This window comes from Haliotis rubra, unplaced genomic scaffold (genome assembly GCF_003918875.1).
Source record: "Haliotis rubra isolate DU_JTF1 unplaced genomic scaffold, ASM391887v1 Scf418, whole genome shotgun sequence".
Lineage (NCBI taxonomy): Eukaryota > Metazoa > Mollusca > Gastropoda > Lepetellida > Haliotidae > Haliotis > Haliotis rubra.
The window spans coordinates 142,850-160,714 of NW_025767100.1; the positions used below are offsets into that span (position 1 = coordinate 142,850).

The following is a 17,865-nucleotide window of genomic DNA, read 5'->3' on the forward strand; positions in this document are numbered from 1 at the left end:
ACGATTAGTGTTGGCATGACTTTACAGTCCTTTGTAGTCCTAGGGCTGTTCCAGAAATTATGACTTTCGTGCATCCCTGCTCTAACATAGGTATCTTGACAATTCATGATATTTGGCATGGTCCCTAGTTTGGTGATCTACCTTCAGTTGTTGGCGATCTATAGCCTGTTTTTATATTGTATTGTCCAAATAGTGCTATTAGTTTTAACTTTCCACGCTAGTTTTAATTCTAATTGTGATATTCTGGTTGTTTTACTGTCCTTTGTCGACAGGTTTATATAATATACATAAATTCCATTTCCATGTCATATATGTTCTCGTCACGATATGGCTAAAATATTGCCGATGTGACGTTAATTCTTAATACTATTTGGTGTGTATATACATGATTTGAAAACATTAACCAAAAATAAAAGTGTCCGTTCTGTTACAAAAATCAAGTTTCATTATCGAGGATACAGTAAAAATGACCAATTAACCAAAAAACATATTATGTGTCATATGTAAATCAAATTGCTATAAATCTACTCAGAAATTAGCAGAAACATGCAAAATTAACCTGGTAGCATGATGATAGCATTTACAGAGATGTTTAAAGTTAAATATGTGCAAAATAACTTTGTTCTTCACAAATTTATTGTGTTTTTTACTGCAATTTGCTCATGATTAGCATTTTTGTTTTATCTGATCAAATATGTGTGTTTGCAAGTTATACCAAATGCATATCAACATTTTCGTATGTTCAAAAGCTATGATGTTATATAAAAATATAGTGTCTGCAGCTGATTTCTATTTGTGCATACCGGTGAAGATCCGGGTTAGAATATTGATCTTCAGTAACCCATGCTTGTCGTAAGAACGGGATCGGGTGGTCAGGTTTGCTGACTTGGTTGACACATGTCATCGGTTCCCAATTGCACAGGTCGATTCTCATGCTGTTGATCACTGGATTGTCTGGTCCAGACTATTATTTACAGACCGCCGCCATATAGCTGGAATGTTGCTGAGTGCTGCGTAAAACTAAACTCACTCACTCTATTTGTGCAACACTGTTAATAGTTGGTTTGTTGCCTTTGTGAGAGAACTAATGGCAGCAAAAGTTGTGTGCAAAACAGTTTAGTTCACGATGATTCTCAGTCAAAATCTTCAGATAATAATTGTGTTGATCCATATCTGTAGTTGTGTTTGTCCGATTCTGACATTCGTTGATATTGCAGTGACAAGCACCGGTGCATCTTATTTGATTGACCCTGCATGTGCAACGAATACTGGCGCAACTCTGTCATTTGCAGCTAACACATTCAATCACAGCTTTTGGAGCTGCTGGGGTGTCCATCCAGTGCACTATAATGTCTCCATCAATCCTCCAGCCATTCCCATGTGGAGAAACGCTTCTGGTTTTGCTTCTAAACAATGCCGCGCAATAACTGCCAGGAAATTGAGTAGGATGTGGAAAGCTCCCATGCGCAACACAATTCTCTCTAAGGTATCATGCAGTGGTGAATGGTATATTTCAAAAGAAAGTGCAAAAAAATGCCTGATCGCAAGTCACTAGCACTGAATAGTTAGAATTACAACTGATCATATCAACAGTTTCCATAGATCTGTGCATGAGGGTGTAGACTGAATTGAGATTTGTTGGTGGAGTATCTTATCACAGGAAGGTACCCTACACTGTGTGGCAAAGGAATGACATCATGCTCTCTTATTATATCATTGAAACCACACCAGCCAGGAGTGGTCTGAATGTGTTCCTCTTGCGGGCATGTGAAGTCAGCAGTAAGACGTGAGTGAGTGAGTTAAGATTTAACGTCACATCGGCAATATCTCAGTCATATCGTGACGTGAACCATTTCTGTCCTGTATGCATGTTATGGTTCTTCTGCAGTTCTGTAAGCTAACAGTTCTACTGGCCCCTGAATTCGTTCAGGTCCAACACGTTTGTTGCCATATGTATACTCTTCAATAAACTGGTCGACAATTGGCTGCACTGATCTTCTGCGAGTTGGAGCAGTGTCTGCCTCTCTTTGTGGGAGAGAACAAGTTGATACTCTAGGCTGTATAACAATTCCAGTGGTGCAATGAGTTGTGTTCTTACCAGAGGCAGTCTCTTTCTGGAAGTCACTGTTATCCCAAACTAAACATACTGGAACATTTGAAGATATGTTTGCCGGCACCACTGCAGCCCTTTGATTTTGTGGGCGCATTTCTGCCAGAGCGCTTTCAATTTCTTGAGAGCTTTGATTTTGAAATGTAACGTCCGAAGTGGTTAAATGTAGACATTAGTTCCATACTATCTGTGAGATAATGCACTGAAGCAGCCAATGTTACATGCTTTGGAGTACATATTCTACCTTTACGGCTGCAATACACTATGTCTTGTGCAATTGCAAGAATTTGCCTCTCTACTGGCTCCGGAACTTTAAACCGATGTTCCATATTCAATTTTTCGTTTTTATCATCGACGATTCCAACAATAATCGATGCCAAAAGATTGAATAGAATCACAAGAACCACACCGCTTAGTGACTCTTCTGAAATGTCCTGCGGTGATGGTGGCCAAGGCATGTCTCTCACTGTTTGTACCTCATGGTGAACCATCAGTGATACTAAGCATTTTTGACGCACTTGTTCAGTTTTCTTATCAAGATGTAGTCCAACATTATCAAAATCTTCCATATCTTGCCTCCGCAAATCTCTGACATTTGAGGCCCCTGCTTCAATATGCATGCCTTTTGGGACGATATCAGAAAATATCATCTCAGATTCACTTCGAAACTTTGGATGCCAGAAAGAAATCGTCTTTCCAAATATCTTTATGATACGTTTCTTCAGTTTGTCTGACCTGTAATTTGGCTGATCGATGTCCACATCTTCAAGAATTTCAATAAATCTATCTATAACATCAGACATCTTCCAAACTTCACATCTATCAATGATTCCCTTTTGAATTTCATTTAAAAGACGTTTCAATGCCTCATTATAGGCATTGTCTCTGGATGTGTTTTCCTGGACAGAGGTAAGACGTTTACTGTGGGTATACGTACTACGACATGATCAAGTACATCACAAGCAATACTATCGGTTCCTCCTCTTGCACCTCCTGCCAGCTGTATGAGTACCCTCTGAATATTGTTGCAGCTCTACATAATGTTTCAACAGCTGAGTACAAAGTCATTGGGCTGGCAGCTTCTACTTTGCGCCCGTCTCCATGCAGACGTTTGTCTGATTGAGAAACAATGGATCGTGACACAATGGTACTAAACTTGAGCTACACTCTGATGTCTCACTTTGTTTCTGTGTCTGCTGTTGTTTTTGTTCAGAGAGTTCAATACTCTTGCCTAAGGTGTATGTAGCATAACAGTTATGGTGCTTCGCCAACTCAGTCACAGCCTTGGGTAACTCAATTTCACTATCAATATACTTCTTCAACTTCATGTAAACAGAGCCTTTTCGACGTTTTGCAGCACTACAGAATGTGTTCCACGATGTTGGTGTAAATGTTTCCAATTTTCCCGGATTTTGTCAGTAACTATGGCATAAACATTTGCCAGTACTTGCTGTACGAGGTCGTTTTATCTCCATCATTTAGATCTTGAAATCACAACCCAACAGTCGTGTAATCAAGATTCCATCCTGTTTAGTTGTGCAATGTTATCTAGCTGACGTGCAGTAAATGCATTGCATAATGTCTAAATATATCATAAGTTGCGTTTGCTCACAGATTCCATAACTCAATGTTCTTGGGCTCACCCGTCACTCACATTTGCTGTTGCTAGGGGTAGGGATATGGAAAGGTTAATTAGTTTCTTCTGGCTTGATGGATCTTAAATATACCAACATAAGAATATGCATGCATCACAGTATAAAAGCAAAAGTTGTCATAATATAACAAACAATGTCACTGTGAGCGTTAAAATGAGAGATAAAAAAATGAACGATTTGGGACAAAAATGTGTTCATTTATCACATGTGCACTTACAAACATTATTATAAGTGTTGTAGTTAGTTATATACGGTAGAACTAAATGATATCATGGAAATATTTGTCATAAATTCATCATTGTTTGGCATATTGCATGTTTTGTTCATATTTGGTAAGTTTACAACCATCAACAGTAAACACACATTTTGTAACAGAACGGACAGATTTATTTTTGGTTAATGTTTGGAATTCATAAATGTATTGTTTTAACTAGAAGAAAACACCAAGAAACCTATGTTGGAGTAGGGGTGCCGCCAACTCTGGATTTAAGGCCTATATGGGAAACAGTCCCAGGACTATTGCTCTATGAAGACAATAAGAAAAAAAACCGTGATGTTGACTGAAAGTACGAGGACACTTGATGTAGCTTGGTAGCCGTTACGCAAATTTGCATATTTCACTCACTCACTAACTATAGATGACAACACAAGGCAAAAACAGGCTATATGTTGCCAACAACTGAAGGTAGATCACCATACTAGGGACCATGGGGGCTTACAGTACATTTGCTTCCTGCATAGACCCTAGCTGGATTTACACCATCCCTTCAGCTGTTAGGAATTTAGTAAATCTAGCCATACATTAAAAAACACGTATTCTACGATTAAAAACAGTGGGAAATTGAACATTACTTTGAATGTTTTTTGGACTTACGTATCCTCTCAGGAGGTCAATCATTTTACAGTATTTTAACCCCCTTTGAGGTTACAGCCACTCACAATCGAAGATACTAATTTTATATCCAAACATAAAAGATTTATCTATTTAGAAATCATTCAACAAATCGAATTCTTTTAAAAATGAAATAATTAAATGAGAACTTATATTATTATAAAGATCCTTCATAGTTCGTGATTTGAAATAGTTATCCCTTGTGATGGAATATCCAATGCAGTCAAGCAAGACATGCTTGACCATGATTCTCTCATCACAAGGGATACAAAACGGAGGATCTTCGCCTTTCAATAAACATTCGTGAGTACATCTAGTATGGCCAATGCGACAGCGTCGCATAATGACCTCTTCAAATCTGGACTGACAATCGAAGTAGGTGTAACCGATATAGGGTTTTATTGCTTGTAATTTATTTATACCTACTTAGGTGTCCCACTTCTTCTGCATCAGATAACGGATGTACGATCTAATCGCAGCTTTGTAATCAGCGTATGGGATGAGAAGTGGTGTCAGAGATTTGTTGAGTGCTGCCTTAAAAGCAAAATCGGCCATTGTGTTCCCAGAAATACCAACATGCCTGGGTCACCAACAAAAGACGATGTCACATTGGCCAGTAGCAAGATGATTATACAATTCAATAATTTCTGTTTAAAGTGGATGTTTACAAGAAAGATTTTTAAGGGCCTGAAGGTACGAAAGAGAATCGGAAAAGATTATGTATTATTTACGGTATTTATTAATATATTTAAGAGCTGTTAATATGGCATTAGCTTCTGCTGTGAAAATAGAGCTGTTATTGGGCAATCGAGAAGATAATGTTTGGGATCCAACGACAGTGGCACAAGCAAGTGCGCCACAATTCGTGGACCCATCTGTAAATAAGGATTTGTATGTACTATATTTACCTTTTAATTGATTATATTCTGGATTATATTGCAATTCATTTGTTTCCGATTTTATCAGTGTTGTCAGTGTTAGGTCAACGTTGCAATTGGTCCAACTAACTGCCAAGGAGGAGAAGGAAGAAGACGGGAAGGAGATATATTTTCTAGCTCAATGTCAGCAGCAGAAATGACAAGTTTCACTATTAGACCCAGAGGCGGAACAAGAGAAGACTTTTTATTGTACAGATCCTCATAAAGAGGATTAAAACACAGTTAAATGCAGGATTTGACTCATTAGAATATAGTTTGTTATATACTGCAAGGATAATGTTATACGTCATGGGTTAAGGGATGGCTCATCGGCCTCAACGTAGAGACTGTCAACAGGAGAGCTTCTAAATTACCTCACACAAAGTCTTAGACCTTGGTGGTGGACAGAATCTAATAGTTTTAGGTTGCTGTTGCAGGCTCCACCATAGACGATGGAACGGACCAGTGATCGATATAGACGGAGGAGGGTAGCTTGATCCCCTCCCCATTTAGAATTTGAAACCACTTTGAACAAGTCAAGTGCCTTCAGGCATTTAGTTTTAAGGGATTTAATATGTGGCAGAAACGTTAAGTGTGAATCAAATATTAGACCCAAGAACTTGGCCTCCTTGACAATTTTGATGGGCGGGCCATCTAGAGACAGTTCAGGGTCTGTATGTCGTTTGTATTTACGGCACAAATGTAAGCAATTAGTTTTCGATTTAGAAAATTTAAAGCCATTTTCAAGACACCATATATTTATCTTGTTTAAACACAACTGCAGTTACCGTTCAATAGTATACCTATTTTTACCACGACAGGAAATACTAACATCATCCACAAATAACGATCCATCTATTGAATCGTTTAAAACTTTTGATGAACTATTTATCTTTATACTAAATAGTGTGACAGACAAAATACTGCCTTGTGGAACACCCTGATCCTGATTGTAATGATCAGACAGGGTAGAACCCACGCGGACTTGAAATTGTTTGCCATTTAAAGTTGGCTATAAATTGAGGCAAACGGCCTAGCAATCCGAAGCCATGTAAATCTCTTAAAATGCTATATTTCCACGTAGTGTCAAATGCTTTTTAAGATAAAAAAGATAGAGAAAGCGTGTTGTTTAATAATTAGAGTGTTTCTAACAAATGATTCCAAACGCACTAAGTGATCGACAGTGCTTCTGTTTTTTTCCTGAGACAACATTCTAATCTGTTATAAGGTTATTTGTTTCCAAGTACCAAACAAGTCTATTATTTATCAAGCTTATCCATTCTAACAGAGGTATTTATATGCATTGAACAAACTAACATGTACTTGTTCATTTTTGCTCGATCTTCAATACCACAGTCGATCAAAGCTGGTCATGTCAACATCGGGGTGGAGGTGAATGTCCCCATTCCACTCTGATGTTTTAGATGTCCGTAGTTTGTCCATGGCACTAAGAATTGTACTCGTTCTGTGGTTTGCCAGCGCTGTGGTGAGAGCCATGAGAATCTTGATTGTGAACAAGTATTGAAAACAGAATCTAAAATTATTAAACTGAAATACGAGAAAAAACATCACATTTGGAGAAGCTAGAAAACTCTCAGTCAGCTATTTTATCGACTCTAAATTATTCTGCTGCTGTCTTAACTCTTTCAACACCAGCCAACCAAAGGCTTTTACTGCCATGACACCGAGTTCCCAGAGACTCAGATAAGAAAATATCAGCTTGTAAAGCATTATTACTACTACATATCATACAGCATTTGAAAGGTCTTAATCGTACTGTTTATAAACATGAACATATATTTTTATCTTATTATTTAAATAATACAATACATAATAAATACGTTAATTTTCAATGAAAATGCAAGCTTTCCAGCTTAATCGCGAAGGAAGCAAAAAAATGCGGCGATTATTCCATTTGTAACATGTCATAGTTTCCCCTTATCTTTTTCTTCCATGTTTTCATTTTAAAGTAATCGGAAAATTATTTTAAAAAAGATTGTTCAAATTATATGTATGGTCGTCTATTACCCGATATCAGTAGCTTTCCACTCGGTAACGTGATACAACAGTGGGAAAAACCTCAGTTTTCGAAGCTTCGTATGAATAACACGTGAGGCGATGCGTTTGATGGCGGTACCCTTTGCCAAGAGTATTTTTCACAGTTGTAAGAAGCGATGTTATTAGATAAACTTTGGTTTCTAATGACGCTTGTTTGCCACAGTCTCCTATAAGGATCGTGATTGGTCAAAATCGTGCATGTGACCTAAGGCATCCAATCATATTACAGCAATGGATACCGTGCTCGTAAATGAGGTGAGATAGCCAAAGCATACCAAACCATGTACTCCCCGTCAAATCTGTCATGTGACACACAACACGGGTTGTACGATTGACCTTGACCTTTGATGGAATGGGGCTGGCAAACGACTGATCGCTTCGAAATTTTAGAGTTGGCGTATACAAATATGAGTATAAACAGATTAATACAATTGTTGTCATAATTTCATATTTGTTTGTGTCAATAAAGATATTTAAAAAAAATGTTTCTGTTTTTCACTTGTTGTGTAAAAAGCCTCAAATTCGATACTTTTAACATACACTCAGCCATCCCTTTATGACAGTTCAGGAAAAATAATGGCGAAACGTTTTGCGTCTCATTCTGCCGATGATTGAAAGTTGTTAGTTTAAAGATAAGATAAATAAAAAGATCTTAAGGGTAATAAATTTGCCTCAGGAAATACGTAATTTACAAGGGTTTTACAGTCCCGTACACCCTTTCAAAACACCGTGTAACTTTAGTGTTTTCAGTTGTAAACATACATACTGGTAACGATGTATGAAATATAGTATGAGACATAAGACAAATAGTAGTAGATAGACACTTTGGCGAGTTTATTTGTACTCAGAGATAGAAAACACGTTTTAGTGTTTTTTTTACAAGTAAATCAAAGTGATTGAAATACAGCCATTTAGAAGAGATATTATTTATTTTCATATACATTTTAAGCGCACAACTAGTACATAAGACAATTCTTACTCCTATCAATCCCACAGATGAACCACCATCAACAAGGTGGAACTTTACTAAGGCCAATTGGCCATTATTCCAAACACATTGCCCTGAAAAAACGTAAACCTGAAAATTCAGGAATGTTCCTCATCCCATGGAACTACTTTCAGACGTCCTAAATGCAATTGGAGACACTGGAGACAATTTTATAAAAAAAAACATTGTCAACAAACAGTATACTGTATCTATCTTTTTCGATTTAAAAAAAGCATACGATACAACGTGGAAACATGGTATCTTACAAGATTTACATGAATTTGGATTGAGGGGCAGATTACCTCAGTTCATATCTCAGTTTTTAAACAACAGACAATTTCAAGTACAGGTACGTTCTACATTGTCAGATTATTTCCACCAGGATCAGGGCGTCCCTCAAGGCAGCATCCTGTCTGTCACCCTTTTTAACATCAAAATTAACAGCCTCACTAACGTCTTGAACAGTTGTTTTGATAGGTCCCTTTTCGTGGACGATTTCAATATTTCATGTCGTCGTAAGAACATGCACGCAATAGAAAGGCAGCTACAACTCTGCCTTATCAAACTCCAGAAATGGGTCAATGAAAATGGCTTTAAGTTTTCAAAATCCAAAACAAAATGTATTCACTCTTGTCGTAAATACAAACCACACAAGGATCCAGACCTAATTTTTGATGGTACTCCCATCAAGGCAGTAGAAGAGGCCAAATTCCTGGGACTCATATTCGACCGTCACCTGACATTCTTACCACACATAAAATATTTGAAAACCAAGTGCTTGAAGGCTGTTGACTTACTAAAAGTCGTTTCAAATACAGAGAATCAGACTACCCTCCTTCACTTTTACAGATCTTTTGTTCCCTCTCAACTAGACTAAGGCTCCATTGTTTATGGTGGAGCCTGCAAATGCAATTTAGAAAAATTAGATTCTATCCACCACCAAGGCCTGAGGCTCTGCCTGGGAGCTTTTAGGACCTCTCCGGTAGACAGTCTATATGCAGAGGCTAACGAACCTTCCATTGAACAACGCTGCATTATATAACTAAATCACGTTCAAATCAGTCCAATCCAGCATTCAATTGTGTTTTCAACCCTGTCTATGAAAACCTGTTTAATAAACTGCCAAGCCTGGTTCCACCACTTGGAATCAGAATTCAACCACACATATCTGCAGCTAAAATGATCTCAATATCATAGCACCTTACCGACTCCTGTTTCGCCACCCTGGCAGATGGTGAAACCACAGGTCGATCTTACCCTCAGTAAACTCAAAAAGTCCGAAACAAATCCTTTGGTGTTCCAGCAGGAATTCAACCAGTTACGTTCCAAGTATGACACCCATAGATCCATTTTCACAGACGGATCCAAGGATGAGGGCCAAGTTGCCAGTGCTACAGTCATTGGATCCAAGACTGTCTCCTCTAGGATTCCCGACAACAGTTCCATTTTCACTGCTGAGGCCAAAGCTATCTTCTCAGCTTTGACCTACATTAAACAGCAGAATCATTCCAAAAACTTCATCGTTTTAACAGATTCATTATCTTGCCTTCAAGCACTTCAAAATTTAATTCAAGTCACCCAATCATTCTAGACATTTTAGAACTTTACAACGACCTTTCTACTGGCCAACTGACATCGTTCTCTGCTGGTTGCCGGGTCACGTCGGCATAGCAGGTAACACAAAAGCCGATGCTGCAGCTAAAGCAGCTCTTGATAAGCTGATGCCGTACAATGATTTCAAACCCACTATCAAAGCTATACTCGGGACCTCATGCAAAACAGGTGGGACACTCAAGTAGGAAGAAATAAACTTTATGAATTGAAGCAAACAATTGGTTATACCTATTTGGGTTGTCAGAGAATACGTGATGAGGTAATTTTACGACGATGTGGTATTGGCTACAGTCGGTTTACACATTGCTATCTGCTGAAAACAGATGGGGATGGACGCCCATGTATGTCTCTTGCGATGAAGTTTTCACCATCAAGCATATTCTGCTTGACTGTGTGGACCTATCGCCTGCAAGGGACTCACATTGTGATGCAACAAATCTGAAAGATCTGTTCTCCCGCGTGAACGCTCATCTGATAGTGAACTACCAGAAGGAAGTTGATCTGTATCATAAATTGTAACTGTGTAATCGGACTAACAAAATGCCTGCTTTTAAATTTAGTGCTATGACTTTTTTAAATGACAATGTAATGAATATATGTTTTTGAAAAAAAACTCATTTTGACTGTGTACTTACAATGTTTATTAATGCAGACTTGTTTTTTGTCACTATATGGCTGGATTAATGCCGATGTGACGTAAAGCCTAACTCAACAACTCAACAATATTATAGTGTATAAACTTGCAGTTGACAACACAGATAATTACAGTGATCAAATACAAATGTTTTACTCAATGCTCATGAAAGTTGCATAGAAAACTGACAATTCCAAACAACATGAAACTTTCAACAGCTTGAACAAAAATGCTCTATATACCTTTGTATGGTTTACATGTAATAACATATTATATTACTTCTGTCCATGTCTAAGAATTTTTTGAATTACCAATTTACTGTGTTTTGTAACAGACGTAGTAAAAGATTTCATTGTTGTAATAACACTGACATGTATTCAATGCAAAGGCGCGACTTATCACTTTATATTCGATTAGGTAACATTATCAACTTTAGATTATGGAAAGTACGTAACTAAAGTACTGTCGGAAATAGAAAAAACGTTTTTTTCTCATTTATCTCTACAATTTATGTAGTTGATATGTGAAATATCTGTTAAACTAAGTTCGGCCTAACTACAGTCTCAGTGGTAGAGAGATAGAAAACGGAGAAAAGGGACTTTACTGAGGGGAAATTAGTGCAGAAATGAGCAATGCGGGGGTTTTTTAAGTCCAAAAAGTCTAAACAGACCATGGCTTTATGCAAATTAGTGTGCGACGATATTGTATTACAAAGGACACTTTTTAAATGCCCAATTTGAAATTAGACGTAGATTCATTATAAACGATAGCTGACGTAAAAAATAATAACTTTTATGCCGAAACTATTAAGGTTGTAGCTACCATGCAGTCTCACTGTCACAATAAAAAGAAACAGATAGAAGGGGTCGCCTCAAAAGCAAAATTTGGGGTCTGGCTTGGGGATAGAGATATCAGCTAAGATAAGATAACCCTTTAGGGCAATTATACTCGGGAGGTACACGGCACGTCATAACAATTTACAAATAATATCAAGTCCTGTCGATCTTCGGGTGGTCATGCCACCTATATACTACGATGCGTTTCTATGGTTTTCGGGTATCATACTCTCTTACAAATCTCAACATAAACTTTATGAAAGAAAGACACGTAAGATGTTAATCAGTAGATGAGACATAGTCAACACACATGAAAAAGCAATATCTTTGAGATGACCCCTTGTGCCTGTAGGCAGCACCTGCATTTCATGCCAGCTGAATCGACGGTCCGTCGTCATACCTGGCTCAGCGACCTAATTGACATCTATAATCTGATATATTGTTTTCAGCAGCTATTCGCATTTTTCTAAGTTTTGCCCGATTTTACGAGTAAACATGCTTTTCTGGATATCGTATTACGCATTCCACTGAACGCCCAGTTAGGCCGAGGTGGGTTATTTCGACATATGCTGTCTGCAATTGTGTCAATTTTAGGGACACAGAGTAACAGCCTAAAAACAGGGTTTTTTTCTATTTTCGACAGTACTTTAGTTACAATTCAGTAAGCTTCAAATTAGTAAGTTAAATTATGTCTAATCTATTCGAGCTTGGATGTTAATTATTTGTGTTTATACATTATGTTTCATTATATAAAACATGACAACGTAAATTTACCTCAAAAGTAAATTCAAACTATTCTATTGTGTTTGAATTCTTTGTATGTCCTTGAAATTTCGTATAGTGTTTCCTATTTATTAGGAAGTTGAAGAAAATATAATCTTCAGTAACCTCTAAACCATTACATCTAATTCAATCAATGTTCATAAGAAGTATGTTAGTATCCATTCCCAATGAAGAGTACCAGACACTTATATCTGTAAAAACATCATAATCACCTTTCTCGCCGACATGTGTTCATTTACAAACGCTGTATAAGCCTATGATAATGATTAGCAATTGCTATCAAAACGCTTTAAATACTTCTTATTGACACTAAAGGTAGCATCTGTCGTCAGGAAAGCTAATATTGCTCAGTACTACTAAATTGGTTGAAATAATTGGTACAGTGAGATTGTAAAAAGTACGACACACATGTGCGTCTCTCGCTGAATAAGAGGTTCTTTCTATTGGCGAATATATGTGGCTGTCGCTGTGAGAAACTGCCAATTTCCTGCCCCATAAACGCGTCAATCGAGGTGAGGAGCTGATTAATTTGCCCCATATATATTTGGCTCTCGGCCTTAATGAGTTATGCTGTAATGCAAACATTAGAACAATTTGCACGCTTTTCTTGACTGAAGGTAAATGCTGATAAAACTAGGATTTTCTGGTTGGCATCAAAGGAACATTCCAGAATGAAATTATGCCCCGAGTGGAAATTAAATTTGGATCAAGATTCCTTCACACTGTTGGGTATTTATTAATTTTAGTTTAGAAATGAATGGTATGATCATGCCAAATGCCAAACCTTGATAATTTTTTGGTCCTCCAGACACCAACACCATGGACCAAACTTATTGATAGGAATTTACCAAAAAAATGGTTCAATAAAGATTTTAGAACTTAATCGTAATCATTTGAAAAAAAGAAATTATTTCAAACTTTAGAAATCCGTTTTATGTAGACTTGGTCTCATCCTGGTTGATTTTATAGAACAAATCAAACCACAAGCTGATTCAGATCTTCTCAGCCAAACAATCTGGCATAACTGTAATATCATGATTAATCTTCTACTCAGACTTGAACTCGAAAGGAATCCACATTATAAATGATCTTTTGGATGAAAACGGGTGTTTTCTAAATTTCATCGAATTTAAGAACAAATACGATAAATTAAAACTTCATTCTTTATTATGGTTTAATTCAAACGACAAAACCATATATCAAGTGATTTGGAAATTTAGAAATGAAAAATAAGGTTGAATTATCAATCTTCCCTCTAAATCTAATACATCTTTGCCAGACAACAAAGGGACTTATTGGAAACACTGTATCAAAAACCAACATATTAATAAGTGGGAACATGAGTTGCAATGTAACATCCCTATCAAAACATGGACAAAATATAACATGATACCTTTTCTGTGCACCACCCATTCAAACATTCAGTGGTTCCAGTACAAATTCCTACACCATATCCTACCAACTAATATCCGTTTACAAAGAATGGGCTGTACTAAATCAGATAGATGTGACTTTTGTTCCTACAAGGCAGACACATTGCAGCATTTATTTTGGGAATGTGATCTTGTACGGGCACTGTGGACCAAACTGGAAGGTTGGCTAAAACAAAACGCTCAAATAGTTGAGTTGAGTTGGGCTTTATGTCACATCAGCATTATTCCAGCCATATATATCATTTTAATAAAGAAAGGATTCTCATCGGTTTTCTAGAGAGTAACAATGACCCACTAAACATAATCATCTTGATTTTCAAAAAGACTATATTTGAGCATAAACAGGAACGATTTCCAACTTTCCAAACATTGATATACAAAGTCAGGGATTAACATATTATTACTAAATGTGCTGCTGCAATGTCAAATAGAGTCGATATGTTTTAGAAATTCTGGTCTTCTTGCCAATTATTGACAATCCCCATTTCGTACAATACTGTTCTAAGATATCTATCTTTTTCTGTAGGTTCACAACGCTGTCTCCAAATATAGCGACATCATCCGCAAACAGAAGAATTGACAGTGCATTTATAGCCTTATCAATAAAAGCGCCACTATAGTCGCTGTTTATGATGTCGTTAATTAGTTCATCAATGTACATAATAAATAGGACTGGAGACAAGATACAACCTTGTCGTACTCCAGTCACTGGGTTAAATATTTCAGTCATACTGTACTTCGTACATCTAACAGCTGCTTTTGCATGAGTATACATTGAACGTAAAACAGTGCTAAGTTTACCATGTATACCATTGTTGAGAAGTATATATAGGAGCTTGTTTCTGTGAAGGGTATCGAAAGCTTTTTTAAAATAAACAAAAATACAGTAACATTTTTCACGTTTTTTCCTTATGTACTTGTGGATAATCGAATTTAGAACAAATATTTGGTCAATAGTACTGTAGTCTTCTCTAAACCCTGCTTGCGACTCAGAAATGATATCCTGTGTTGAAGCCCAAAGTTTTATAAGTGTATCTAGAATACTTTGCTAAATATATCAAGTAGAGCTATACCCCTGTAGTTATTGGGATCCTCTCTATCCCCAGCTTTATATAACGGAACGATAAGACCAAGGTTCGAAGAATCTGGAATCTGTTGAAAATCTCTTTGAAAAGACGTTTATAAAAAGGTAATAATATCAAACAAGTTTCCTTAATGGCCTCCGTCGGAATACCATCAGCCCCGGGAGATTTACCATTTTTCAGATTCTAAACTGCATTCAAGATTTCATCATTTGAGATCTCGTCATCCAAGATATCGTCACAGTCTCTACATTGTTCACAATTAACAACATCATGGTTTTCAAGAAATGTTCGTACATGTATATCAAACTGTTTGCAATCTGTTTGAGGGTCAAAATCTATACGATCACCTACCAAAGCCCTGTACATCATGGGCGATTTGAACGGATACAACCCTCTATGGGGAAGTACATGTGTAAACGATAAAGGCAAGATTATTGAAGATTTTATTTCTGTGACTGAGTGAGTAAGTGAGTCATAAATGATAAATTAAGCACCTCTTTATATCTTGGTACAGGAACCTACTCTACACTTGATCCTGTCCCTCGCTGATTCAACGAATTTGAATGGTCCGTTCACGATGACCTTTTTGGGAGTTATCCCTTCCCAACTGTCCTAAAATCAACCTCACCGGATGATGATTGGTCTTTATGCGAAACATTATGTAATGAAAAATAAATACCTGAAATTTTTAAACTGTATCAGCTCCTTCAGAGTTGTTTTAAGCTCAGTTTCCAGGCAGAAAATGTAGAAAGAGTTGAGTTGAGTTGGGCTTTACGTCACATCGGCATTTTTCCAGCCATATAGTGACGAGAACAAGTTTGCATTAGTAAACATTGTAAGTACATACTCGGAATGAGTTTTATTTCAAAGACATATATTGATTACAATTCGCCGAAATCCTACAGCTCATAACTTGAACAATGTTAAGATTACTGGTGCCAAGGCACGACGTGCCTACAAACAAAACAAACGCCTATCTTGGAGAAACTATCTTTCCAAAATAATTTCTCGCAAGGCCATGTCTAAGGTATGGAACATGGTACTGCGACTAAGAGGCCAAGGTTCAAAATCTTCTGTTCACTTTCTTAAAGATAGTGATAACTTACTAAGTGCCAAAACTAAAACTCTTGCCAAACATCCATTCATGGCGTAATGCCAATGTAGTCCCCATTCCAAAACTTGAACGGGATCAAACATATCCATCGAATTACAGACCCATATCTCTAACCGGCTGTGTCTGTAAGACCATGGGAAGAATGGCAAATAATAAATTAATTTTGGATCTTGAAATTAATAACCTTATAACAAATGTTCAATGTGGTTTCAGAAAAATAGAAGTACCATCGATCATTTGGTAGGATTAGAATCCTTTGCTAAAAAAAGCTATTTTAACTAAACAATATGCATAAACGATATTCTTTGTTCTCGAGAAAGCATACCGTACCAGCTGGAAGCATGGCATTGTAAGAGATTTACATGACTTCGGTTTGAGGCGTCGTTTACCTCGTTTTTCTTCGACAGTGATGACATTGGTGAGGGGATGATGGATGAACTATTGACAACATGACAGGTTGAATTTTGTACGCTTGAATGAATTGCTAAAATCTACCACGACCTGGCTATAACGGACTGATAATCTATAAATCTTAATAGAGGGAACTGATATGAATGTCCAAGGAAACTGTCACTGTTGTTAAAAAATATATCGCATTTTGCAATTTATAAGAAAACTATACAAGTCAACTGAAAACAACACTCAATTATGTTCATTATGACCCAGTGGCAAAATTATATTTGAAACTAAGCAGTATTTAAAAAGTTGGGGATTAATGAGTTAAATTAATCAATGAAAAAGTAAATACAATATATACTAATTTATAGATGGATCCAAAGATGGTGGGACAGTGGCTTGTGCTACTGTCATTGGACCCAGTTCAATATCTTCAAGAATAACAGATAACAGCTCTATTTTGACAGCAGAAGCTGACGCCATATAAACAGCTCTTACATATATTAAAAACCATCCTAAACATAAACAATATATGTAATCTTTTCTGAGTCTTCCGTGCCTTCAGGCTAATAAAAACGTATCTGGTAAACATCGACTTTTAATTGAATTTTTTAAATTATATAATATCCTTGCAACTTGTCAATACGACATCGTCCTCTGTTGGTTACCCAGTATGCTGGAATCTCTGGAAACACAATGGCCGATTTGCTGCTAGAGCAGCATTCAACAAATCTGTGACACCACTTTTCATTCCGTACTCCGATTACAAAGCCGTTATTAGATCACACATCCGTGATCTACCCAAGTAGGTGTCAATAAATACAGACACAGACAGTCATCAGGTCATAAATCATGTTCAGCATAAACATGTTCAAATACTTGAAATGTTATTGTTTTTTGGTAGATTACAATTACTATTTCTATTTATAGTCCATAAGAACTATGGCAATGTGCTGTTTGATTGGCATTTACTTTCTTATGGCAATGTAGTACGAAACAGGAAAAGTGTAATATTCTTCAGAAGTAAAGGACAGAAATGTATCATAAAAATAATTAAACTCGATACCTTCCATCCTTTATTCAACACGAGGTCGATCCCTGCAGTTCCATATTTGCTCCTAGTGTCAGATGGATATGTCCCTTTACCGCAGCTGGAATCTGAAGGACGTCTTTGGCTAGGAAATGAAGGATGAAACTTCGATCCAAATAGTGACTGTATGGTAGACTTGATCTCTTCTGTACTGGAAGTTTTAAGGGGAAAGATACGATATAATTAGTGACTATGTACTTAGCTTTTCTGGTACACATTAACACAAGACTATAAAAATTACATACATGTAGACAGACTAC

The 17,865-nt window shown here is 36.9% G+C and overlaps 1 protein-coding gene across 1 annotated transcript in view; it reads right to left on the bottom strand.

Annotated features, from left to right (window-relative positions):
* Positions 1 to 17,865, bottom strand: part of LOC124288421 — a 97,848-nt gene that overhangs the window by 71,263 nt on the left and 8,720 nt on the right. Inside the window, exon 3 of the mRNA XM_046724938.1 lies at positions 17,582 to 17,756. Coding sequence (XP_046580894.1) covers positions 17,582 to 17,756 — 175 coding nt within the window. The remainder of the gene's footprint in view (positions 1 to 17,581; positions 17,757 to 17,865) is intronic.